This window comes from Trachurus trachurus (genome assembly GCF_905171665.1).
Source record: "Trachurus trachurus genome assembly, chromosome: 15".
Taxonomy (NCBI): Eukaryota; Metazoa; Chordata; class Actinopteri; order Carangiformes; family Carangidae; genus Trachurus; species Trachurus trachurus.
In genome coordinates this window covers 2,842,896-2,870,103 of record NC_139906.1, presented here as the reverse complement: position 1 = coordinate 2,870,103, position 27,208 = coordinate 2,842,896, and the positions used below count along the sequence as shown (strand labels likewise).

General features: G+C 41.8%; 3 protein-coding genes across 3 annotated transcripts in view; 2 read left to right on the top strand and 1 right to left on the bottom strand.

Moving 5' to 3' along the window:
* The window catches only part of eml4 (EMAP like 4), a 40,169-nt gene extending 24,513 nt beyond the window's left edge, over window positions 1-15,656 (top strand). Inside the window, exons 12-25 of the mRNA XM_083987743.1 lie at window positions 266-376; window positions 1,086-1,181; window positions 2,006-2,140; window positions 3,105-3,240; window positions 4,730-4,878; window positions 5,976-6,101; window positions 7,654-7,785; window positions 7,885-7,952; window positions 9,166-9,254; window positions 9,341-9,438; window positions 10,231-10,318; window positions 10,440-10,538; window positions 12,523-12,653; window positions 14,367-15,656. Coding sequence (XP_083843869.1) covers window positions 266-376; window positions 1,086-1,181; window positions 2,006-2,140; window positions 3,105-3,240; window positions 4,730-4,878; window positions 5,976-6,101; window positions 7,654-7,785; window positions 7,885-7,952; window positions 9,166-9,254; window positions 9,341-9,438; window positions 10,231-10,318; window positions 10,440-10,538; window positions 12,523-12,653; window positions 14,367-14,867 — 1,959 coding nt within the window. The 3' untranslated portion in view covers window positions 14,868-15,656. The remainder of the gene's footprint in view (window positions 1-265; window positions 377-1,085; window positions 1,182-2,005; window positions 2,141-3,104; window positions 3,241-4,729; window positions 4,879-5,975; window positions 6,102-7,653; window positions 7,786-7,884; window positions 7,953-9,165; window positions 9,255-9,340; window positions 9,439-10,230; window positions 10,319-10,439; window positions 10,539-12,522; window positions 12,654-14,366) is intronic.
* The window catches only part of LOC310998592 (NACHT, LRR and PYD domains-containing protein 3-like), a gene marked incomplete at both ends in the record, with an annotated part of 148,577 nt that overhangs the window by 74,615 nt on the left and 46,754 nt on the right, over window positions 1-27,208 (top strand). The window lies entirely within an intron of this gene.
* LOC310997951 (uncharacterized protein) lies at window positions 20,243-21,603 on the bottom strand. The gene is made up of 3 exons (XM_083987804.1): window positions 21,446-21,603; window positions 21,231-21,332; window positions 20,243-20,421 (listed from the first exon to the last, which is right to left on the bottom strand). The coding sequence occupies exons 1-3, from the start codon at window positions 21,489-21,491 to the stop codon at window positions 20,336-20,338; spliced, it is 234 nt and encodes a 77-aa protein (XP_083843930.1). The 5' UTR covers window positions 21,492-21,603; the 3' UTR covers window positions 20,243-20,335.

Below are 27,208 nucleotides of genomic sequence, written 5' to 3'. Positions count from 1 at the left end.
GAGGACAGATGTGGTTTTAAAAAACAAAAACAAAAAAAACTCAAATTGCTGCTAATTGATTTGTTTTTTATTAACAGAATCTCTTACAGGATTTTTATGGTGCATAGCAAGCATCTACAGTTTGTTACAATGAGATAGATCGTATTTTACAGAGAACGTACTGTACATAATCTTACAAATACACCACAAGGATGATTTCTATAATTGATTTATTTTTAAAAACTCTGACAGCTGTAACTATGGTAACCTGTGTGTATTAATTCAGGCGCTGCAGCCTCACGTTCGTATCTGGGACAGCGTCAGTCTGGCCACGCTGCAGGTCGTCGGCATGGGAACGTTCGAGCGAGGCGTCGGCTCCCTGGCTTTCTCCAAAGCTGTGAGTATCCAAGTAAAGGTTATCTACACCTGCAGCGCCGCATTATGTAATAATCATAATCATCATAAATTAAATTGGCCCATTACCATAATCCCTATAGTCATAGCAGTAGGTTCGTTACCTTTAATTGTCGGTGCAAGATATTTTTAGAACGGCGGAGCAGAGCCGTGAGCTGCTCAGAGCTACGCTACGGAGGCTCATGGGATTTCTTGGTTTCCCTCATCAAACTCATCAAATACACAATCCAACAACTCCACAACGCTCTGGTGGACAAGTTGTGACCTGCACATTCACCACGCTATGAGATAATAACACAACGTTACCACACAGAGTTGTTTTAGAGGGAAATTCATGCAAAACTGCTGATGTGCGTTGCCTTCAGGGACAGTTTTTCATCAAGCAGTCTCTGCATTTCCCTCTAAAACAACTCTGTGTGGTAACGTTCTGTTATTATTATTATGTATTATTATGATTATTATCATTATAAGTCCTAAATTTCATCCATAATAGTCTTAAAAAGGCTTATGTTTTATGTTGAACAACAGATGGAAATTAGCTTCTGCTAAATCTGGTGTTCCCGTCTTTTTGTTTCTTGTAAAAGATAAATACAAGCACACGTTGTCCTTAAATAAATAAAATGTAAAAAAAAAAGTGAAGTGTAGAAGTGAAGTTTTTCTGACTCATGTCTTAACTTCTGTCTCACACTCAGGACTCCGGTCAGCATCTCAGCGTCATTGACGACTGCAACGATCACATGTTGACTGTCTGGGACTGGCAGAAGAAATCGAAGATCGCCGAAATCAAGGTGAGTCGTTTCAGTCCAGGTTCATCGTCCAGTTTCCAGTTGGTGCTGGTCTCTAACGGGTCTCTAACTAGTCTCTAACTGGTCTCTATCTGGTCTCTATCTGGTTTCTAACTAGTCTCTATCTGGTCTCTATCTGGTCTCTAACTGGTCTCCATCTGGTCTCTAACTGGTCTCTATCTGGTTTCTATCTGGTCTCTAACTGGTCTCTAACTGGTCTCTAACTAACCCTTGTTCTAAAATGTTTTACTTTTTTTTTTAGAAATTTTACCACTTTTTCTGATCAATTATACCAGATTTAAAAAAAAAAAAAAAAAAAAAGTAATATTTTACCACTTTTTTTTTTTTAAAGATTTTAAACTTTTTCGTTTATTTTTGTGAGAATTTTTACCACTTTTTTCTAGAAATGTTTCAACTTTTTGGGAGAAATTGTACCACTTTTTTTTCCCAGAAATTTCTCTAAAATCTTTCAAAAATGTATGCCTAATTTAAACGTACATTGATTGTTTGTGTATTTCTAGTGTTTGCTTCAATATTTTGTCCAATGGGGGTCCGTGGTCTAATTTGTGTCAATTTTGGGGTCGTTGATATAAACGATGGTGCATGCAATGCAATGTGGTGACATATTTTAAGAAGTTCTTAAGTAGGAAAAATAAGAAATTCGTAAGAAATGACTGTTCTTAAGAAAATATTGAAGAATTGCACTTAAGAACTTTCTTATGAACTTCTTCTTAATTTTCTTCTTAAGACATTTCTTAAGATCTTTCTTAAGAACATATTGCTGAATCTGGCCCCTGGTCTCTAACTGGTCTCTGTCTCTCTTGCAGACCACCAACGAGGTGGTCCTGGCCGTGGAGTTCCACCCCACCGACCCAAACACCATCGTCACCTGTGGAAAGTCCCACATCTTCTTCTGGACCTGGTCTGGGACCTCGCTGGCTCGTAAACAGGGAATCTTTGGGGTGAGGAGGACACACGTCCAGAATAAAAACATTAAAACCTCTGATCCACGTCCAGATCTGGTCTCGGTGGTCTGGTCTCGGCGGGACCTGGAGGGTTAAAGAAGGATGGAGGATGGAGGAGGTTTTGGTTTCAGCGGCTGAGAGGAATTTGATCTGCTGACGTTCAGGAAGCTCCACCCGTCTGAACACAAAGGAACAAACTCCTCGGATCAGGATCAGGACTCGGATCTCAGAGCAGCTCAGTCTGCTGGTTCCAGACCTGATCCGGGTTCCTCAGACCCAGAGAGAGACTCAGATCTTTGTTGGCACCTCTTCAGTCCTGGTCTAGCTCTAGTCCTCTGGTCTAATGGCGCTTTTCCGCTACACTGTCACAGCACAGCTCGGCTCGGTAAAGATGCTTTTCCACTACAGCTGAGTTCTTCTAGTTCCTCCTCAGCGGGGGCGGGGGCGGCACGGAGGCGATCGCGGGGCGGCATCGTCCGCTTTTCTTTTTTCGATCCGCTCGTCAGCTCCAAACTCACTGGTCTGCAGCTCGTTAACAGACCACGGTGGTTTAACACACAGCATCATTTAACTCAGGTGAAGGAACAACAACAGTCTTGATACAGATCAGCTGGCGCTGTTGCTGCTCTGTTTTTGAAATTTCCGGGTTTGATTCTCATGTCGGACGTCGCGCCGACGCTCTGTCCAATCTGCGGAAGGCAGTCGGCTGACGTCACGTTATCGCTTCAGCTGCTTGGAACCAGGGCCGAGGAGGAACTAGAAATGGTGCCTGGTACCAGGTACTAGGGCCGGTGGAAAACAAAATAAGCGCGCCGCGCCGTGCCAGTGGAAAAGCACTTTCAGCAAGTTCAGTCCTGCTCTATCTCCAGTCCTGGTCTATCTCCAGTCCTGGTCTATCTCAGTCCTGGTCTATCTCTAGTCCTGGTCTAACTCTGACCCCCTTCTCTGTTTGTTTCCTCAGAAATACGAGAAACCGAAGTTCATCCAGTGTCTGGCGTTCCTGAGCACTGGAGACATCCTGACCGGAGACTCCGGAGGGATCCTGCTGGTCTGGACCAGGAGCTCCGCCGAGACCCCGACCGGGAAAGGACCCAGAGGTGAAGAGAGATGTTAGAGTCAGTAGAAATAGGAGAAAGAAAATAGTAGAAATGGAATAGAAACGGGAGTAACAGTAGAAAGTAACGATAGGAATGTTAAAAACAAAGAATAGAAAGAGAATGGATAGAAACAGACGAGAGTGGGGAGTAAAAAGATTAGAAACAAACAATAGAAACAGTGGAAACAGCACAGGAAAAAAAGGCAAGAGAAACAAAAGAAATAGAACAGTGATGGATAAAGAGCAGTGACAAAGTAGAAACAGTAGAAACAGCAAACGCAGAGGCTGCAGTGGACTTAGGCTCAGTTTAGACAAACCTGCACAAAGGAACAGTAGAAACAGAAATGTAAAAGAAAGTGGAGAAACAGAGAGATGTTAGAAACAGTAGAAATTGAATAGAAACAGGAATAACAATAGAGACAATGGAAATGTTAAAATAGTAGAAACAGAAGACTGTTTATTTATCCTACACATGGGAAATGTGCTTGTTACAGTGGCATTGTAGCAAACAAGGTAAAAAAAGGGAGAAACAGAACGGTGATGAATAAAGAGCAGTAACTAAGTAGAAACAGAGGCTGCAGTGCATGTTGGCTCAGCTTAGACAAACCTACACAAAGGAACAGAGAAACAAACAGAAACAATAGAAATATAAAAGAAAGTGGAGAAACAGAGAGATGTTAGAAACAGTAGAAACAGTAGAAACTGAATAGAAAGAGGAGTAACAATAGAAACAATGGAAAGAAAGACAGAAAACTGTTTATTTATCCTACACATGGGAAATTTGCTTGTTTACAGTGGCATTGTAGCATATTGCAAATATTGAAATATAAAACAAACACAGAAAAATATAAATAAATAGAAACAAACAATAGAAACAATAACAAAAGAAGAAGAGAGAAACAGTAGAAACAGAACGGTGATGGATAAAGAGCAACAACAAAGTAGAAACAGCAACAGCAGAGGCTGCAGTGGATGTTGGCTCAGTTTAACACTGCGACAAAAAACGCCAGGAGGTGTGTGTGTGTAGGTGTGTGTGCGTCTGGTGTGTGTGTTTTGTGTGTGTGTGTGTGTGTTGGCCCAGTTACAGTAATGGTTTTCATGTCATGCTGTTAAACTGGTTTAAAGAGAAGCGACGCCAAGAATTAAAGGTTAAAGATTTAAAGAGCTGGAATGAGACCAGAGTCAGTAGAGATTAGTAGAGCTCAGTAGAGACCTGCTGCAGAGCTGTCCAGGCAGGAAGTAGAGGAGGAGGAGGAGGAGAGGAGGAGGAGGAGGAGGAGGAGGAGGTGTTTCTGGGGGAGGTGCTGCCTCCTTCTGGCTGCTGCTGGAACTGCACCTTCAAATACACAACAAACAGCAGCAGCAGAGTCGACAATAAAACACGAGTCTGCTCTGTTGTTTTAGTTCAGGAGGAGGAAGGTGTGTGTGTGTGTGTGTGTGACTCACCTGCATGTGTGTGTGTGTGTGTGTGTGTGTGTGTGTGTGCACAGCGTTCCAGATCAGTCGGCAGGTCAAAGGTCACGAGGGAAGCGTGTTCTGTATGTGCGAGATGAGGAGCGGCACTCTGCTGACGGGAGGAGGGAAAGACCGGAAGATCATCCTGTGGGACCACGAGCTGAGAGCAGACAGGGACATCGAGGTGACGACACACACACACACACACACACACACACACACACACACACACACACACACACACACACACACACACACACACACACACACACACACACACGTTTAAATTAATAAAGGATGTCATTATCTCCGGTGTCCCTACAGAACAAAAAGCCCAGAAACCCACTTAGGAACCAGGATGCAGAACTTAACTTAGAATCGTCCTGTTTTCACGTCTCCATCAATATACGTATATGTGTTATATTAGAGCTGCAACAATTAATCAATTAATCAATTATTTAATTAATCGTCAACTATTCTGATAATCTAATAATCGGTTTGAGTCGTTTTTTTAAGAAAAAAAGTCCAGATTCTCTGATTGTTCAGGGTTTCTCTAACATGCTGCTGTGATGCATTCTGACGTTCAGAAAAAAGTTGGATAAATTCAAATTAGGGCCAATGGTGTGAATTTTTTTTAAAATATTGTAGAGAAATTTCTGAAAAAAGGGTTAAACATTTTCTAGAAAAAGGGTTGTTTTTTTTAATTCTAGAAAAAGTGGTAAGATTTCTTTTTTTTTAAAAAGTTTAAAATTTTCTAGAAAAAACCTCAAAAAAATTCTCCCAAAAATGTTTTTGTTTTTTTTTAATTCTAGAAAAAGTGGTAAGATTTCTTAAATATTTTTTTTTAAGTAAAAAAAAAATCTAGCAAAAAGCTTTTAAAAAGTATTATTATTATTATTGATTATATTAGAGCTGCAACAATTAATCGATTAATCAATTATTAAATTAATGGTCAACTATTCTGATAATCTTTGAGTAGTTTTTTAAGAAAAAAAAGTCCAGATTCTCTGATTCCAGCTTCTTCAATGTGAATATTTCTGGTTTCTTTGTTCCTTTATGACAATAAACTGAGTCTCTCTTTGGTTTGTGGACAAAACAAGACATTAGAGGATGATGTCGTCTGGTGGTTTGGGAAACACTGATTGATGTTTTTCAACATTTTACATTTCATTGATCAAACCACAAATTGATTAATCGTTTAAATAATCGACAGATTAATCGATAATGAAAAGAATCGTTAGTTGCAGTGCTAATAGAGGTGTGTGTTTCTGGCGTCCACAGGTCCCGGATCAGTACGGAACCATCCGAGCCGTGTCCGAGGGGAAGGGGGAGGAGTTTCTGGTCGGGACGTCTCGCAACTTTATTTTGAGAGGAACCTTCAACGACGGCTTCCTCGTGGAGGTTCAGGTGAGTTCACATCAGATCCTGTCCCTGCTGGTCTGAGATGCGTTCAGGGTCTCTGTTAAAGTCCACTCTGATGCGTTCAGGGTCTCTCTTTAACTCTGTGCTGTGATGCGTTCAGGGTCTCTGTTAAAGTCCACTCTGATGCGTTCAGGGTCTCTGTTAAAGTCCACTCTGATGAGTTTAGGGTCTCTCTCTAACTCTCTGCTGTGATGCGTTCAGGGTCTCTAACTCTCTGCTGTGATGCGTTCAGGGTCTCTAACTCTCTGCTGTGATGCGTTCAGGGTCTCTCTCTAACTCTCTGCTGTGATGCGTTCAGGGTCTCTAACTCTCTGCTGTGATGCGTTCAGGGTCTCTAACTCTCTGCTGTGATGCGTTCAGGGTCTCTCTCTAACTCTCTGCTGTGATGCGTTCAGGGTCTCTAACTCTCTGCTGTGATGCGTTCAGGGTCTCTCTTTAACTCTCTGCTGTGATGCGTTCAGGGTCTCTCTAACTCTCTGCTGTGATGCGTTCAGGGTCTCTCTTTAACTCTCTGCTGTGATGCGTTCAGGGTCTCTCTTCAACTCTCTGCTGTGATGCGTTCAGGGTCTCTCTAACTCTCTGCTGTGATGCGTTCAGGGTCTCTCTCTAACACTCTGCTGTGATGCGTTCAGGGTCTCTCTCTAACTCTGTGCTGTGATGCGTTCAGGGTCTCTCTCTAACTCTGTGCTGTGATGCGTTCAGGGTCTCTCTAACTCTCCTCTGCGATGCGTTTAGGGTCTCTCTGTAACTCTCTGCTGTGATGCGTTCAGGGTCTCTCTCTAACACTCTGCTGTGATGCGTTCAGGGTCTCTCTCTAACACTCTGCTGTGATGCGTTCAGGGTCTCTCTCTAACTCTCTGCTGTGATGCGTTCAGGGTCTCTCTCTAACTCTCTGCTGCGATGCGTTCAGGGTCTCTCTCTAACTCTCTGCTGTGATGCGTTCAGGGTCTCTCTCTAACACTCTGCTGTGATGCGTTCAGGGTCTCTAACTCTCTGCTGTGATACGTTCAGGGTCTCTCTAACTCTGTGCTGTGATGCGTTCAGGGTCTCTTTAACTCTCTGCTGTGATGCGTTCAGGGTCTCTAACTCTCTGCTGTGATGCGTTCAGGGTCTCTAACACTCTGCTGTGATGCGTTCAGGGTCTCTAACTCTCTGCTGTGATGCGTTCAGGGTCTCTAACTCTCTGCTGTGATGCGTTCAGGGTCTCTAACTCTCTGCTGTGATGCGTTCAGGGTCTCTAACACTCTGCTGTGATGCGTTCAGGGTCTCTCTCTAACTCTCTGCTGTGATGCGTTCAGGGTCTCTCTCTAACTCTCTGCTGTGATGCGTTCAGGGTCTCTCTCTAACTCTCTGCTGTGATGCGTTCAGGGTCTCTAACTCTCTGCTGTGATGCGTTCAGGGTCTCTGTCTAACTCTGTGCTGTGATGCGTTCAGGGTCTCTCTAACTCTGTGCTGTGATGCGTTCAGGGTCTCTGTCTAACTCTGTGCTGTGATGTGTTCAGGGTCTCTCTCTAACTCTGTGCTGTGATGCGTTCAGGGACACACTGACGAGCTGTGGGGGTTGGCGACCCACCCGTCCAGGCAGATGTTCCTGACGTGCGCTCAGGATCGACTCGTCTGCCTGTGGAACTCGTCGGACCACAGTCTGCAGTGGAGCCGCTCCGTGGAGGTGGGACCACGAGGAGTCATCGGTTATAGATTGATTTATAATTAATTGATAAATTATTGATTGATAAATGATTGACAATCTCTGTCGCTCTCCCTTTAGGAGCATGGACACTGTGCAGACTTCCATCCCAGCGGAGCGGTGGTCGCCATAGGAACGCACTCAGGAAAGTCAGTACCGATGTTTTTTTTTTCTAGTTGAACCTACTTCTGTGATCTGATCCTGTGGTTCCCAAACTAAACTGACACAAATTAGACAAATACTTGGTTCTGACTGAAGAACGTCAAAAACAGAAGCCGGTTTTGGTCTACCGGTGGAATTAAATTCCATCGGAAGAGCAAAACCGGCGTCTGGATAAGTTCAAAAAATCCAAAGTTTAAACATTTCTAGAAAAAAGTGGTAAAAATTCTCAAAAAAATTTTTTTTAATAAAACAAATTCTAGAAAAAATTGTAAGATTTAAAAAAAAAAAAAAGAAAGAAAGAAAGAAAAAGAAAGTGGTAAGATTTATTAAAAAAAAAAAAAGTGGTAAGATTTATTTAAAGGGATAACGAGGAGTTTCTATTCGGTTATAAAAAAGTCTCACGTTAATGTGGATGAATCTACGCTACCCACACTTGTTAATGGGCCCATTTTAGATAAATATATCATTTTGTCTCTATCGTTATTTTGTTATTATTAGTGGTGGCGGAAACGCTGGTCGAGCCGACCAGCGTTTCCTTAATGAGAATAACGCAGCTGAATGGCCATTTATGGTCGGAACTACGACAGTAACTGAACCTCTTTGAACCTCTGACTTTAATTCTTGATGAATGAAAACATGAGTCTGTCTTGCGCCGGTCAAAGAATTTTACGGTGCGGAGGCTCATAAATGTAGTGTGAAAACGCTTCGCTTTTCCAAAACTCCTCGTTGTCCCTTTAAAAAAAAAAGTTAAAAGTTTTCTAGAATAAAGCTTAAAAAATTTCTCAAATACAGTTAAAAAAAAACTAGAAATAGTGGTAAGATTTCTTTAAAAAAGAATTTAAAATTTTCTAGAAAAAAAGCTTTAAAAATTCTCCAAAAAAAGTTTTAAAAAACAATTCTAGAAAAAGTGGTAAAATTTCTTTAAAAAATAATTAAAAGTTTAAAAGAAAATCTAGCAAATAGCTTTTAAAAAAATTCTCAAAAACTATTCTAGAAAAAAACTGGTAAAATTTCTCAAAAAAAGTTTTAAAAAGAGTTGTTGGGGTCTCATCAGTCTGCCTCTCTCCTCCTTGTCTCCTCCTGCTCCTCCTCCTGCTCCTCCTCCTGCTCCTCCTGCTCCTCCTCCTCCTCCTCCTCCTCCTGCTCCTCCTGCTCCTCCTGCTCCTCCTCCTCCTCCTCCTCCTCCTGCTCCTCCTCTAGGTGGTATGTCCTGGACGCGGAGACCACCGACCTGGTGGCGATCCACACCGACGGGAACGAGCAGCTGTCAGTGATGCGTTTCTCTGTAGGTGAGTGTCTCTCCGTTGTTTCCATGGTGACGTTGCTGCTGCAGGTGAACTACATGTCCCAGAATGCCTTTCTCTCTCTCTGTCAGACGGAAGCCTGCTGGCCGTCGGGTCTCACGACAACTTCATTTACCTCTACACCGTCTCCGAGAGAGGACGCAAGTACAGTCGCTACGGGAAGTGCACGGTACGACTCTACTGAGACTCTACTGAAACTCTACTGTCATTCTATTGTCATTCTACTGAGACTCTCATTGAGACTCTACTGATACTGAGACTATACTGTCGCTCTATTGAGACTCTACTGATACTATACTGAGTTTCTATTGAGACTCTACTGTCACTCTACTGAGACTACTGAGATGTTATTGATACTGAGACTCTACTGAGTTTCTACTGATACTGAGACTCTACTGTCGCTCTACCGAGACTCTTATTGATAGTATACTGAGATTCTATTGAGACTTTACTGAGATTTTATTGATACTGACTGAGACCTACTGTCGTTCTACTGATACAATACTGATACTCTACTGAGTTTCTATTGAAACTTTACTGTTGCTCTCCTGAGACTTTATTGAGACTCTACTCATCTATACTGAAATTCTATTGAAACTCTACTGATACTGAGACCTACTGTCGCTCTACTGAGATTCTATTGAGACTTTACTGTCGCTCTATTGTCACTCTACTGAGACCTACTGTCGTTCTACTGATACAATACTGAGACTCTACTGGCGCTCTACTGAGATTCTATTGACACTCCACTGTCGCTCTATTGAGATTCTACCGATATTCTATGGACACTCTACTGATGCTTTACTGAGGCGCTACTGTTAATCTACTGGCGCTCTACTGAGACTCTACTGCCTACTGGACGATTATGACAATGACGATGATGACGATGATGACAATGATGACGATGATGACGATGATAATGATGATGATGATGATGATGACGATGCGTTCATGTTTCCAGGGACATTCCAGTTACATCACTCACCTGGACTGGTCGCCTGACAACAACTTCATCATGTCCAACTCTGGAGACTACGAGATCCTCTACTGTGAGTACTCTATTACTACTACTGCTGTAGTACTCTGATACTGATACTGCTACTGTAGTACTCTGATACTACTGCCACTGATATAACTGCAGTATTTTGATACTCACTTGTGTGTTTTCAGGGGACGTTCCTAACGGCTGCAAACTGATCAGGAACCGATCGGAGTGTAAAGACATCGACTGGGCGACGTACACCTGTGTACTTGGATACCAAGTGTTTGGTCAGTACACCTCTGTGTGTGCGTGTGTGTGCGTGTGTGTGTGTGTGCGTGTGTGTGTGTGTGTGCATGTGTGCATGTGTACGTGTGTCTAAACATAATTAAAAAAACACGAAACATCCAGATGTTTATGGACGGCCTGTTCTCAACGTTGTTTGGCTCGGATCCTGATCAAAGTCCTGAAGTATTGATCGTCTGCTGATATGAGTTTCATTCAGATACCTTGACCTGAATGACTCGAGTGCCAGCTGAACACTCACACTCACACACAGACACACACACACACACAACTGGTAACACAGGGTTCCCACGCGTCCTGGAAAACTGGGAAAAGCTGGAAAACGTTTGACCAATTTTCCAGTCATGGAAAAACACACGGAAAATGAGAAAAAGAAGTCAAATGTCCTGGAAAATGATTTATCACATCATGATATTTCATTTCATTTCATTTCATAACCAGTAGTCGAGTTGAGAGGGGATGAGGGGGGATGGCATCCCCCCTGAAATAAAAACGATCAAAATCATCCCCCCTGAAAAAATGCCATCCCCCCTCTCCATCCCTCCCCTTTTTACATTAAATGTTGGACATATAACTTGTAATTATAGGCTGTCAAATCAATTTTAACGGCGTCAATTTCTTTTTATCTATTGATAGTTGATTTCATTAAAAAAACATTTGCACAAATCAAGCCTATCCACTTTTCCATGTTGATAAAAGTATTAAAATGATAATTCAAGGGACATTTAGGCTATAATAGATAAAAATGTGCGATTAATTTGCGATTAATTAATTAATTAATGAATTAATTAATTAATTAATATTCGCGAGTTAAGTATGACATTCATGAGATTAATCGGGATTAAATATTTTAATAGATTGACAGCCCTAATTATTTCATCATTAGAGAGTTGAATAAAAGAAATAATAAAATCTGAGGGCACAAATAAAAAAAATTCAAATAAACTTGGCTTGATTTGATTTGAGAGGATTAAGAAGTCTTATTTTCAGTGTTTTGTTTTGATATCGAATTTACATGAATTACCCCCCCCCCCCCCCCCCCCCCTTTTTTTTTAAGGTGAAAAAAATAGACCATCCCCCCCTGAATTTTTTTTTACAACTCGACTACTGTTCATAAACTTTATTTAAACTCGGAGATATATTGAGGAGTAACCTCATTTACAATATAGCCGAGATGAAACACAAAACACACAAGGACAGAAGACAAGACATTAGAAACATACAAAAACATAACAGAATACCAGAATTTAAGGTGACTAGGGTAAATTGAAACATAGTTAAAAACAGGAGCAGTTAGAGGTAAAATAAGATGTAGTTATTATGGCTTTAAATTGTCCCATTGATAAAAGTGAGGTAAGTTTCAAATGATTCTGCAGAGTGTTCCAGGTTGTAGGTGCAACAGTAAGAGAAGCTGGTCTTTCCAAGTTCGGTGTTAACAGAGGGAACCTGCAGTGTGAGCCAGTCTTTTGAGCGATATCAGCTACCAGAGCTCTGTTTGACTTGCTAAGGATTTTGTTTCTAAAAAAAACAAAAAAAAAACATGTTTGTGCTGTTTTTATGATACATTTTTCATAATTCCTTAGCATTTAAGTGATTATTTCATAAGTTAGAGCCATAGACTGCACATCTTTAAGTCAGATTTCTGGGAGAGAGAATGAGAGAGAGGAATAAACATAGAAACAAACTGATTAAATTTACAAAATAAGGTACCATTGACGAAAAGAATACAGTGTATCCCGTAAAAACTAATGTCTGTCAGACTGTGGCGGCTGAAAATGTCCCGGAAAACGATTTCAAGAGAAGTGTGGTTCAACCCTGTAACAGTGAGTCAGTGAAATAACACCTCTGTTTTTACAGCGGTGTCAGAGTGGCGCCTCTTTCTTTTACAGAAGATCTTTGATCAAGTTCAGACACGTTTCAAACTGCTGTGATTAAAGGTAATTAGTGTGTGTTGTGCGTGTGTGTCAGGTGTGTGGCCTGAGGGTTCAGACGGCACCGACATCAACGCTCTGATCAGATCTCACAACAGGAAGGTGATCGCTCTGGCCGACGACTTCTGTAAAGTTCACCTGTTCGCCTACCCATGCTCCACGGCAAAGGTAAGACACACACACACACACACACACACACACACACACATAAATACAGACACATACACATTCTTCAACTTAATTATTGTTGCAGTAGCCTAAATTACAGTTTCACAGAGATTTAATGAAACTTAAGACAACTACTTCCTCCCAACTTCAAAATAAAAGCACCTAAACTGTAACCAACCCATGTTGTTCCCTCATAAACAAACTCTTATTTTGTTAAACATTTCCTTGTACTTGATTTTAAACTGAATGTGAATACTGTGAGTACTCTGATACTACTACTGCAGTACTATAATACTTCTTCTGTGAGTAGCTACAACTGCTGCAACTGGTGTGCTCTGATAAAACCATTGTAGTACACTGTATAGAACTAATCTCCTTGTTGTCTACAACTACTTCTGGGTAGAAAACCAGCATGAGAACAATACGGACAAGAGTTTCGCTATATATCTCATTTTTTATGTCACTATATCGCCGTTTAGGCTAATCTGGTGTTTGTAAAGTTGATTAAACCAATGATTGGACAAACATTACTATTTCTGTGTGCATGTTTTTGTAATTAGTCATGGTTATCATAGATTAGCCGGGCTAACGGTTAGCTATCTGCTAAACTTTAATAACTCAGTGACTCAATAAACGGTCCATGAAAAAATATTATATAGTTACAACATGACTGAGCTAACTGGAGTAGTTTCATGTTGTGTCCGACAACGGGAGGGTTTTAACAGTTGACGTCTTGATGTTAGCTTAGCTACCGCTGTTAGCGTAGCTACCACCGTTAGCTTAGCTACCGCCGTTAGCTGTCCCTGTCAGCTGAGCCACTGATGCTTTCTAGACACCGTGATTCCCCCAAACTGAATAAATACAACACATAGCAACACAAAACACACAGAAATAGTAATGTTTCTCCAATCATTTGTCTAAACGGTGATAGGGCGTGAAAAATATGATATAGCTAATAGCTAAACTCTCGTTCGTTACTACTGTTCTCATTCAAATTACGTGCTGGTTTTCTACCCGGAAGTAGTTGTAAACAACAAGGTGATTCGGTCTATTCTAGGGCTGGGTATTGCCAAGGACCTCACGATACGATACGCATCACGATACTTGAGTCACGATACGATACGATATTGCGATATCCAAATTTTGCGATATATCGCGATATATTGCGATATTCAACGATATTCTATATAGTTCACTGAAAAATGTAAAAGGCATTATGCACCTAAAAATCCGAGTTGTATGTACATCAGACGATAGTGATAATTCATGGGACAAACTGAGTCAAAACAATGTAATTCAAATTATCCACGCCATTTTATACAAGTGCAAGTTACAACAACATATTTCAATTGGATTTACGTCTGAAACATGATTTATTATTTGAAAAAAAAATTTAAATTTTTTTTTTTTTTTGAAAAAAAAAATCGATATTTAAATATTGAATATCGATATCGTATCGCGGTATAAAGTATCGCGATATATTGCCATATCGATATTTTTGCCCACCCCTAGTCTATTCTGATACTGCTTCTCTGAGTAATCTGCTGTCACAGTACTGCACTCATACTACCACTGCAGTACTCTGATGGTACTCTAGTTGTATTATTCAGTTATTCCCACTTTGTTTTGATCTGGTGAATGACTCAAACTGTCTTCAGCTGTTATTTGTGTCTGTCTATATAAATCAATAACCACTAATCGATGTGTCTTTAGGCTCCGAGCCACAAGTACAGCGCCCACAGCAGTCACGTGACCAACGTCAGCTTCCTGCCCAGCGACAGTCACCTGATCTCCACGGGCGGGAAGGACACCAGCATCATGCAGTGGCGTCTGGTGGAGAAGACCTCGCTGTCTCTCGCCGACGGCCTCTCTCTCTCTAACTCCGCCCCCCCTCGCCGCCCAGACCAGACCGCCTCCTCCTACACTCCCACCCCCCCTCCTCCTCCTCCCGTTGCCGTGGAAACCACCGCCGCCATGGCCGCCCCTCCCCCGACCGCCAACGGCACCATGCAGGAGGAAGCGGCCTCTCCGGGAACGCCGCCGTCGCCCTCGCCGCCGCCGCCAACGGCCTCGGAGCTGCTGACGCCGCCGCAGTCGGAGTCGACGCCGCCGCCCTCGGACAGCACAGTGAGCCTGAAGGACAGCCTGGAGCCCAGCGACGACACGGCCACGCCCAGTGACGAGGGGCTGCCCCCCCTCACCCCGCCCTCGTAGAGCGACTCTGTGTGTGTTCGTGTGTTTGTGTGTGTGAATGATTTGCTACAGCTAACTTTGTGAGGACCATCATAGTTTATTTATAAGAGGACATTTCTTTTTTTTTTCTTTTTTCCAAGGTGTGGACGACCTATTATCAGTAACGGTTAAAGGGATATTCCCGCGTAAATTTAACCCATGGTATGACACCGAGTAAGACCCCCACACCCCCTCGAGAGATCATTTTTACCAACCGCTAGCTTTTCTCGTTGTAGCGACTTCAGCAAAGACCGCACTATAGCAATACACTGCTGTCGATTCCTCCACCAGCAAACCGCCATCAAAAAAGCCACTCATAGCCACAAACAGTACAAACAGGGTCCCATCCCTTAATAATAATAATAATTAATAATAATAATAATAATACATTTTATTCATAAGCGCTTTTATAAATGCTCAAAGACACTTTACACTTTAGAAATCATAAATTAGAGCGATTCCAATTGTAATTCAGTTAAAAACAGCAGAGACAGTATAAAACACAGAAAACAGTATAAAGCAGACAAAAATTATATATTAAAAGCTAATTTAAAAAGGTTTGTTTTGAGCATGGTCTTGAATAATGCGGGGCATCAAACACCGAAAGAGACAAAAACACGACTCACCCACTCTCCTCCAGCTGCTTGTTACTAATGCAGAAGTCCTGACGAGTCGATTACCGAGTGCAGTAGAAAAGAGAGAGAGTCGAGTGACGCTTATTTCGAAAAACGCAGTCAGCTTTTCTGACTGTGATAGTTTGAGCAACTCAACTCTGTTCATTTCGCTGTTTAACACTCACTAGTTATTGTTAGAAACAGAGACAGAACTCTGGTGCACTCGGTAATCGACTCGTCAGGGCTTCTGCAGCTGGAGGAGAAGTGGGTGAGTTGTGTTTTCGTCTCTTTCCAATAGAAACCAGGCAAAGCTAGCAGGTGTTTGATGCCTGGTATTATGGGATGGGACTCTGTTTGTACTGTTGATGTAGTTTGATGCTGTTCTGAGCATTATTTGTGGCTATGAGCGGCCTTTTTTGATGCCGTTTGGCTTGTGGCTCCATAGACAGCAGTGTGTTGCTATAGTATAAGCTAGCGGTTGGTAGACTTGATCTCTGAGGGGAGGGGTCTTACTCGGTGTGTTAGATTAAGTTTACGCCGGAATATCTCTTTTAATAATACAAAACACACCTGAACCAGTGTGACCTGCTTCCTGTTTATATAATTAGCTCTGATATCCCTTCAAAATAAAGCTCCAGAGATCCTCTTAGAAGTCGGTCAGACTCCATTTAGAAAACTCCCATGATGCTTTGCAAACAGGAAGTGATCGCTGCTGATTCAGCTGCCGTTAACGAGCAGTGTGACTGAATGAAAACAAGTATTTGCCAATGGTTATATTATAGTGTAATAACAGTGTTGGGGGAGGGGAGGGGGGATGAGGGTCCTCACAAGTGTAGAAGTACAAACGTCTGTGTGTGTGTGTGTGTATGCATGTGTCAGGACTTGAACCTGCGGCTGCAGAGTTGCATGGTTTTTCTCACCAATCAGCTGTTCAGTTTCGATAAATGTTCAGTTTCATTTTTTTTTTAAACTTTTATTTGAACAATCGTGTGATGTCACAGCTTCAGACAACATGGAGGATAGAGGTTTAACCTTAAAAGTGGGGGAGGAGCTATTACCTAAAACACACTTAGATTATTAGCTTTAAAACCGTACATTTGTCCAGTTTCAAGGTGTTGAAACTACAGGACAGGTGAGACAGGTGTGTGTATGTGTGTGGTGTGTGAGGTAACGGGCTCTCCACCAATAAGAGCAGAGCGAGCAGGTAAAGAGGAAGTTGTTAAAGGGTTGGAGAAATTCTGAAAGTCTTAAAAATGTATTTTTAAAAGATGTTTTTAATTCTTATGAAAAGAAAACCGGCCTCCAATCATGATTTTACTGGTGTTATAAGGATTAACACATATTGATTTGTGATTTCTAACAAGTATTGATTTGATGAATCATGTAAAATGATTCTTAAAACGCAAAAAAATGATGGATTTTAACTCAGCGCTTCTGAGTTTCACCATTAAAGCCTCCCCATTTCATACATAGAAGAATACACGGCACTTGAAATGGATGTGTATGTTTCAGACTTAAGTGCAGTTGAAGATAAATATGTGTTTCTGTCTCTGATGCTCCTGAGGACTACAACTCCCAGGATGCATTTCATTTATTATTAACTAACAGCCAATCACAAAGCTTAGCATTGCTTGAATCTGTCTGCAAGGTCACGTTGAGTCAAAGTAAACAGGAAGTGAATAGGAGAGTAAACAGGAAGACAGGGACCTCCAGAGTAAAAGCTGTGACCGACATGTTTTGTTTTTAAAGAATCAAATAATCAACAGAAGCGGATCAGAGTGAGACGTCGCTCTCTCTCCAACAGGATCTGTGTTTGTATATACTGCAGATGTCTGTGTGTATATTTCTGTTCACCACCACTGGGGGGCAGCAGCTCCCCCAGCTACACTGTAAAAAAAAAGAAAAAAAAAGAAAAAGAAAAAGAAAAGACAAGAAAAAGAAATACATCCGACACTCGCATCTCTCAGCCAATCGGGTCGCAGCAGGGCGTGCAGCAGGCTCCTCTCCTCTGATTGGTTGGTTTTCAGTGACTCACTGAATGACTGCTGATGATGATGATTGTTTTGTTTTTTTGTGTCTTCTGGACCATTTCTGCTCAAATGTTTTCTGAATGTCGGGATGATGATGATGATGATGATGTCACTCCAGGGTGGGCGGGGAGGGGAGGGGGAGGGGTTTATTATGAGTAGAGCACTGGAATAAGAGAGTAACGACACTCATTGGTCCAATGGAAGCGCCTCCTGGTGGAGGAATATGGGTATTGCAAAAGCGCCCAAGAACTGACAACTCTGCATTGTTGGTGAATGAGCAAGTGTGGTAAGGACATTTCTAGATCACCCACGTTAATAGCATCATCCTGGATCCTTTACAGATAAACATTAAAGGGACAACGAGGAGTTTCTATTTGGTTATAAAAAAAGTCTCACGTTAATGTGGATGAATCTACGTTACCACTTGTTAATGGTCCATTTTCGATAAATATATCGTTTTGTCTCTATGGTTATTTTGTTATTATTAGTGGTGGTGGAAATGCTGGGCGAGCCGACCAGCGTTTCTTTACTTTCGGTTTCATGGCGAGTCATGAGAATAACGCCGCCGAATCGACGTTTATGGTCAGAACTACGACGGTATGTGATCGTCTTCCAACCTCTGACTTTAATTCTTGATGAATGAAAACATGAGTCTGTCTTGCGCCGGTCAAAGAATTTAACGGTGCGCGCAGAGGCTCATAAATGTAGTGTGAAAACGCTTCGCTTTTCCAAAACTCCTCGTTGTCCCTTTAATGTTTCAACCTACATTTTGTAATAAACAAATAATAAGTATAATTTGATATGACCAAGACACCTAAAAACAAAAACACGGCCGTTTGCATCAATTTACCAGCAAGTGGGCAACACACATACATTGGAGTGAATGAGTTTTCTGGGCGCTTTTGCAATACCCATATCCTGCCACTAGGGGCGCAAAACCCTTACCACGGGAGTCGATGGTGGTGTCTTTACACTCTTATTCCAGTGCTCTAACTATGAGGGAGGAGAGAGTAGGAGTTGGGATTTGGAGGGGGGGATGGGTGGGGGGGTTTGTTCATGTTTTTGTCTTTTTAATACTCGTCGGTTTATCTTCATCTTTTCTACACTCGTCTGAAGGGCTTGTACAGAGTTCAGGGATTCAAACCTGCACGTTCAGGTTGGGGCCGTGGATGGACAGGACGTAGGATAATGTGGGTGGGGGGGGTTGGGATTGTGATATTGGGGTGGGGGGAGGGGTGGGAGGGAGAGGGGTGGTTGAGTGGGCGGGGCCTCGGTGGGAGTTTCTGAATTAAAAAGTGTTTATTTTTCATCGTTCAGTAACGACATTGATACTCATGATGATGATGATGATAATGATGATGATGATGACGACGATGTTCATGTGACTGTTTTGAGCCAATCCTGTCTTCTCTCATGCATTCCTGTCGAGACGACAGACTGTACTGAAGATTTCAACAAAAAAATGCAAATAAATGTTTTGAAAACTGACGTTGGATCAGCTGTTCGCTTCCTTCTTCCCCTGCCTCTTGAGGGCTAGCGCTCAGCGGAGAACTGATGCTGCTGCGCTTCACGGTTCGTCGCCACTGTGAGCGCTTTTTTCCTGCAAGTCTAGTGTCGTCGCATGGAAACAGCCCAGCATCAGCGTAAGTTGCTGCAGAACAGACAGTACTGCTGAAGACTGTTTCTGTGGACTACAACTCCCAGAATGCATTTGATCTCGTTATCTCAATTTTTTAAATATAAGTTACGCCACATCTGTTTTATTATTTTATCTTACTCTGTCTTTTAGTGCTGCCACTAACGATTATTTTCATTATTGATTAATCTGTCGATTATTTAAACAATTGATCGATTAGTTGTTTGGTCGATAAAATGTTAAAAAACATCAATCAGTGTTTCTCAAACCACCAGACAATGTCCTCAAATGTCTTGTTTTGTCCACAAACCAAAGAGAGACTCAGTTTATTGTCATAAAGGAACAAAGAAACCAGAAATATTCACATTGAAGAAGCTGAAATCTGAGAATTTGGACTTTTTTTCTTTAAAAAAAAAACTACTCAAACTGATTATTAGATTATCAAAATAGTTGACGATTAATTGTTGCAGCTCTACTGTCTTTATCTTTGCTCTCCAGCGTTTCTTCGCTTCCTGTTATCTTAGTTTATTATTGACATCTTACTATCTTATCTATCTTATTTCTAGTGTTTTTACTCATTCTTGTATACTTTATGTGGACTTGATTTATTCTGGAAAGCACATTGTGTTGCATGGCTTGTATGAAAAGTGCAACACTAATAAAGTGACTGATATATTTTATTACGTATTATTATATTTTATTTCAGTGTATTTTTTTGTTGTTGTTATAATTCACTAGTGCAGACCATACGCCTCTCAGCCAATCATCTCATCGACCTGCTGTTTGCTTTGTGGCCCTGCAGCTCGTCTCCTCAGGTAATGAGTAACCAGGTGAGTTCTGATCCACACTGGGATCAAGGTGAAATGTTCTGCACTCTTTGTTTCAGACATTTCATCTGAATAAAAAGTTGTTTTTTAGCCCAGAGTAAAGGCTGCAGGACATTTTTACCTGAACCTGGTCTTATTCTCTGCCATGTTTTCATCCACAAACACACACAGACAGGTCAGTCAGTCTCAAAGTCCACCAACGGTAAACATTCATGTTGACACACTTGGCTCAGACAAACACCACACTGCATTATGGGGAAAATTATGCACTTCTCTGTTTTATTTCACATTATGTCATTTTGATGATGTTTGGTGGTGTTTCCCGGCCTGTGATTGGTCATGGTCAGGCGTTGCAGAGATTAGTGTTGCAGCAGGTCCAGCCAGGTCGGGAGCAGAGATCCAGCCGGGTGCAGCCTTTCTCTCCGTTATCTGCAAACAGGAAACGCATCATCTGAGCCTCGACACTCTCCAAAGAGATCCAACTACAGTGTTTGCATTTGTAATACTAAGTTTATCCATTAAGAGTTTTATTTCCTCCATGCATGAATACAAGGTACATTCAATGTGTTTAGTAGCTCCCTGTTAAAAGATTAAAGACTTAAAGGGATAGTTCAACATTTTGGCAAATTCGCCTTTTGCCATAATCCCTATAGTCATAGGGGTAAATTCATTATCCTTACCCTGTCCCTCCTCAAACTCATCAAATACACAATCCAACAACTCCAAAACGCTCTTGTGTACAAGTTGTGACCTGCACATTCACCACGCTGTGAAAAAATCATGTATAATTATGTAAAATCAGGACACATGAAGCAAATACTCAGAACTAGTTGCGTATTTTGAAATCCCTCCGCCCAGCAGCCAGCGTGTCTGGAATGTAGTTCCGGCTGCATTTGCCTCTAAAACAACTCTGTCTCATAATGTTACATGATTATCTCATAGCGTGGTGAACGTGCAGGTCACAACTTGTCCACCAGAGCGTTGTGGAGTTGTTGGATTGTGTATTTGATGAGTTTGTTCACCTCCATTGTGTTCACTGAGCAGCTCACCCCGCCGATCTCAAAACAACATGCACCGATAATAATTAAAGGATTAAAGGATTATGTTGAGAGGAGGATCTGACTAAATGTTGAACTATCCCTTTAACATTTGATTTTTCATTTCAACAAGTCCTGAATTTGTTTTGGGGAATTCATTTAGTAAATTACAGTGCAGGTTAGAGCAGGTAGGGGACTCACCTTTGGTGTAGCAGGCCTGCTGGACTTTGCTGCTGCACTGCAGTCGCTCGTTCTGGAGCATGAGGAAGTCGTGACCATAACACTCGATGTAATGCTTCTGACCTGTGACACAAACACACATATATAAACCAGTCTGTGTAGTGCAAATTTAAGGAGTTAAATAATAAGGATCATATATATTCAGATTAAAGGTTGAGGCGTGTGAGAGTAGCTACCTGTGCAGAGTGGCAGCAGCAGCAGCAGCAGCAGGTAAACCTTCATGTTTCTAGTTTTCGACTGAACGAGCAGAACAAACTGAGCCGAGCTGAAGAGACCACGGACTTTTATCTCCGGCGGAAACACACTGAACACACAGATAACTGATCTAAAGACAAACTGATCTGAACTCAACTCATCACGTTGCTCTGTTGTTGTTTGTCTAAACTTTGATCAGTCCTAAATCGGCCTGCAGTTCTGCTGAGTCATGTCTGAACGCATCATGTTTGAAGTTCGGGTGATACTGCTGAGTCACGACTGGACAGAGACTGTGATGATGGAGGTTTTTGATCTCTAGTTATGACTCACCATGTTCTCAAACTTTTTAAAATCATTGACCTTATTTGACACAAATTAGACCACGGACCCCCATTGGACAGATTTTGGATTTTTTTTAGTCAATGTACCTATACGTTCAAATTAGGGCCAATGGCGTGAATTTTTGGAAATATTATAGAGAAATTTCTGGGAAAAAGTGGTACAATTTCTCCAAAAACGTTTAAACATTTCAAAAAACTCGAGAGAAAATTGGCAAAAAAAAATTACATAAAAGAAAAAAAAAGGGAAAAGTTATCATTTTCTGGATAAAAGTGGTAAGATTTCTAAAAAATAAAGGTTATAACTTTATAGAAAAAAGTGATAACATTTCTCAAAAAAGTGGTAAAATTTCAACAACAAAAAAAGTTTTTAAAAATTCTAGAAAAAGTGGTAAAATTCCTAAAAAAAAACCTTTACCTCAGTAGTCAAAGAGAGAAGGACACAGTCTACAGAATATTTATTTTGATTTTTTTCTTCTTCTTTTTTTTTTAGATTTTATTTGGTTTTATTTTAGAGACGGAGAGACTCAGTCTACAGAATATTTATTTAGATTTTTTTCTTTTTCTTTATTTGGTTTTATTTTATTAGAGAGAGAGAGAGAGAGAGAGAGAGAGAGAGAGAGAGAGAGAGAGTTAATTTGGAGTGCAGCAGCCAGAGAGAGAGAGAGAGAGAGAGAGAGAGAAGGAGGGAGGTAGGGAGGGAAAGAGAGTGAAAGAGTGAGTTGTGTGTCTGGTTCATTCCTCAGCAGAGCAGCAGCAGCAGCAGCAGCAGCAGCAGAGAAGACGTTTCCACAGCGACGGTCTGGTTCTCCTGGCCTCCTTCTCTGTGTTCTCGGTTTGGACGTACGAGCCGCTGGACGTCTGAACCAGGAGGACGGGGTCGACTCTCCTCGTCCTCCTGGCACCGAAACACCTCCACCCAGTCTGCTGGTTCTCCTGGGCGTCCCGTTGTTCTGCCGGTGTCTCATTGTCATTGTCATCGTCATCGTTGTCGTTGGCAACCTGGGACATGACTCTGGTCTTGACTAGATGGCCTCGTCCTGTCAGGATGGGTTTCATCGTTGCAACGGCTCCTGCCAGGGTTTTCCCAGCTGCTCTGTCCTCTGACACCGTGGGACTAGCAGCAGCGATACCACGGGAAGATTCTCCATCTATTAGGGGTGGGAGAAAAAATCGATTCACATAAATATCGCAATATCTTTTTTGACGATTTTTAAATAAATTTTTTTTTTCAAAAATTGATTTTTTTTTTTTTTTAAATATTGTGCAATGTGCATTTGTCAAGCCTTTTTTTTTTACATACAGAGAGTACAGGTTTTGAAAAGGGTTTAAAGCAGAAGTAAGCGATATTTTTGTGTTAATATAAGTCTTAAATAGTTATATCTTCCGACAGCAATCACTTACATAGAGTGTTTGGACCGAAACACGGGTCTGTCAGTCACTCTGCTCTGCTCTGAGCCGAGGAGAAAACTTTTCTTGTATCCTACAGTTTTTATCCAATGAGGAGAGAGAACGGCATGCAGGGCTGTGTGTGCAGCCAAGGGATGCGCCTGAATGTGGTGACGTAGGGACGAGGACTGTTATGGTGCGTTCAAGGCAACCCGTAACTTGTGTTTTTCCGACCTGTGAAGTCGTACCAGTTCGATCTGGTACGAGTTCACGGGTCAGAAGTTACGAGTGGCCGTTATAGTGACTTTCACCGGTAAAACAGGTCGGAAAAACACGAGTGGGTTGCCTGGAACGCTACAAAGTCGTAAGTTGTGACTTGAAGCTGCAATTTACGGTTTCAAAAGCCTGCCTGGAACGCAGCATTACCCAAAACGACCGGATCGCTTACTTCTTCTTTAAGTTCACTTTTATAATGGAGTATGTTAATTTATAGGCTCCTACAGTATTTGTGTGCAGATAAATGTTAAAAAAGCATACTAAAAATCGGGAGAATCGGCAATATCGTAGAATCGCAATTTAAATCGAATCGCCATCCAAAAAATCGTAGAAGAATCGAATCGAGAGAAAAGCATATCGTCCCAGCCCTACCGTCTATGGAGGCTCGTAGGGCCGCGGACAGACCGCGGCCGACCGCATTCAGGGCTTCGGTGGCCATGGCCTCTGTGAATTCAGGGGAAATCCTCACAGGGATATCGGCACCAACGATGTCCCGGAGAGCCTGAGTGATGGAGTCTCTCACGTCACTCTGAACGTCGTAGTTGAAACGCTCTTTCAGAAGCTCGGTGGAAATGGGGCTCTGGAGGGCAGACCTGTCGGGCGTGACGGGATGTTGATGGACCAACCGCACGACGGTTACCATGACTGAGTTTGCGATGATCCTCAGCACTTCCACGCACATGTTTATCAACTTCTCCTTCACGTTGATATTGTACACGCCCTCAGTTACTTCTCTCCATTGCCTGGTAAAAGACAGAATACAAACAAAACTTCAGTCACTAAAAATACACACAAATGTTGGAATTATGATTGAATTCAAGCATCTATTGGATCTATAATGAGGGGAAAAAGAGTACTTACTCATTATTGAGACTTTGGAAGAATCTTCTGATTACAGGTAACATTACTGCGTCATTTCCCCGATGGGAAAACTCAGGATATCCATCGTTCTCTTGATATTCTTCATCATCATCTTCAGAAGTCTCGGCAAGCCTTCGCCGCCGAGCGAAAAACTCCTCTAGGTACCTGTCCACTTTCTGCAGGGTGATATCACCATCTGTGGAGCCACTGGCAAGTTCCTCGGCATCCCATTGGTGGTATAATGTCATCAGCTCATTGATATCTCCAGTAACCCGTTTAGAGACTCCTGAGACGAAGTTGTTGGCGATTTGGTCCAAGTCGAAGCCGCAGAGGTCCATTCTCTTGTCTGTGACACCTAGGAAAGACACATTTATATTAATGTAATCAGTCACTTTGTCTTTACTAATATCGCTAGTAGCAAACTCTGATATTATCTGATACAAGGTTATTATAATTAAAGCAGAAGTAAGCGGAATATTTGTGTTAAAGCAGAAGTAAGTGATATATTTGTGTTAATATAAGTCTTAAATAGTTATATCTTCCGACAGCAATCACTTACATAGAGTGTTTGGACTGAAACACGGGTCTGTCAGTCCCTCTGCTCTGCTCTGAGTCGAGGAGAAAACATTTATCGTATCCTACAGTTTTTATCCAATGAGGAGAGAGAACGGCATGCAGGGCTGTGTGTGCAGCCAAGGGACGCCGTGAATGTGGTGACGTAGGGACGAGGACTGTTATGGTGCGTTCAAGGAAACTCGTATTTTTCCGACCGTGAAGTGGTACCAGTTCGATCTGGTACGACTTCACGGGTTGGAAGTTACGAGTGGCCGTTATAGTGACTTTCACCAGTAAAACAGGTCGGAAAAACACGAGGGGGTTGCCTGGAACGCTACAAAGTCGTAAGTTGTGACTTGAAGCTGTAATTTACGATTTCAAAAGCCTGCCTGGAACGCAGCATTAGCGAAAACGACCGGACCACTTACTTCTGCTTTAATATAAGTCTGAAATAGTTCTATCTTCCGACGGCAATAGAGTGTTTGGTCCGAACAGTCACTCTGCTCTGCTCTGAGTCGAGGAGAAAACGTCTTGTATACTTCCTTGCATCCTACAAGCTTTATCCAATGAGGAGAGAGAACGGTATGAAGGGCTGTGTGTGCAGCCAAGGGATGCGCGTGAAAGGACCAATAGATCCATGACGAGGGCGGGGGCTGCTAACTAACAAAGTTAGCCAAAACGACCGAATCGCTTACCTCTGCTTTAATTAAAACTTAGACTAAAACTAGCAGTGAAAACATGATCTAGAAAACTGATATAAAAATAAAAGTTTTTCCAAAACCAAGAACTAAATAAAAACTGCAATGACTAGAATTGTAGATAACATCAGCTTAGTTTTAGTTTTCTAAGAGATTAATGAAAAACTAAAACTAAATAAATAAAAATTAAAACTAAAACTGCTTAATCTCTTGTTGAACTAACTGAAACTAAACTGAAATAATAAAAAACAAAAAGCAAACTGAAAAACTAAATAAAAATTAAAACAAATGAAAATGTTCAAACTGCCTACCTTGATTGTCTCTTCTCTTGTCTGTTCCTTGATGTCATTGTGACATCACAGTTGGCCTGTGATTCTTTTCTACTCTGTGATGTCGTTGTCGTCATCAAGATGCAATCTGGGTTAAGAATTTTCGGTCTACTCATGCTGTGATGTCATCAGAATCTGTTGCCTTGGAGATTCCTGCTAGAGAGGCAGACACTCTAACTACATTTATTTAAAGCAGAAGTAAGTGATATATTTGTGTTAATATAAGTCTTAAATAGTTGTATCTTCCGACAGCAATCACTTCTATAGAGTGTTTGGACCGAAACACGGGTCTCTCAGTCCCTCTGCTCTGCTCTGAGCCCAGGAGAAAACTTTTCTCGTATCCTACAAGTTTTATCCAATGAGGAGAGAGAACGGCATAAAGGGGCGGTCCTATCTGTGTGTGCAGCCAAGGGACGCCGTGAATGTGGTGACGTAGGGACGAAGACTGTTATGGTGCGTTCAAGGAAACTCGTAACTCGTGTTTTTCCGACCTGTGAAGTCGTACCAGTTCAATCTGGTACGAGTTCACGGGTCAGAAGTTACGAGTGGCCGTTATAGTGACTTTCACAGGTAAAACAGGTCGGAAAAACACGAGTGGGTTGCCTGGAACGCTACAAAGTCGTAAGTTGTGACTTGAAGCTGTAATTTACGGTTTCAAAAGCCTGCCTGGAACGCAGCATTAGCCAAAACGACCGGATCGCTTACTTCTGCTTTAATGCTGCGTTCAAGACAACTCGGAAGTCGGAAAAAACGAGCTTGTAGAGTTGTAAAAAATGAATTGAACGGCGTCGAACTCGGAAACTACAGGTCGGAAACTTGGGTATCATATCAGAGCTCCGACTTTCCGACTTGATGTCACAACAACATCAAAACATGACAGCCCTCGTCTTAAACGGTTAGAATTTAGACATTTGAAGACAAGTTATTTGTTGAGGTTTTAGTGCATATTTTTGTGTAGTATTATCAAGGCTATAAGATTATATGTGCACTCATCTGCGGCGTCTCCTCTCCTCCAAAATAAACATAATTTACTGCTGCATTTATTTTTCGTATTCAGCTATGAGCCACAATATGCCAAACTTCCTTCAGGTATCCATGTTTTTTTTCTTCCGAGTTCCTGCAGCGTGAACGCAATGATGACGGAAGTCGGAAATTTCCGAGATGGGAATTTTGACCTCCAAGTTGTTTTGAACGCAGCATAAGTAAGCAAGTTTGCACACATTGTTGAGTATTATGTGAGTGTGTGTATGTATCTGGCTATGAGTGTGGTTATTAGAGGAGGATGATTGTTATCTGTG

Coding starts and splice junctions, on each gene's coding strand:
- LOC310997951 (XM_083987804.1), bottom strand. CDS start 21,491: ATGAAGGTTTACCTGCTGCTGCTGCTGCTGCTGCCACTCTGCACAG. Junction 21,333..21,445: donor GCTGCTGCCACTCTGCACAG/GTAGCTACTCTC, acceptor TTTGTGTCACAG/GTCAGAAGCATTACATCGAG. Junction 20,422..21,230: donor GCAGGCCTGCTACACCAAAG/GTGAGTCCCCTA, acceptor TCCTGTTTGCAG/ATAACGGAGAGAAAGGCTGC.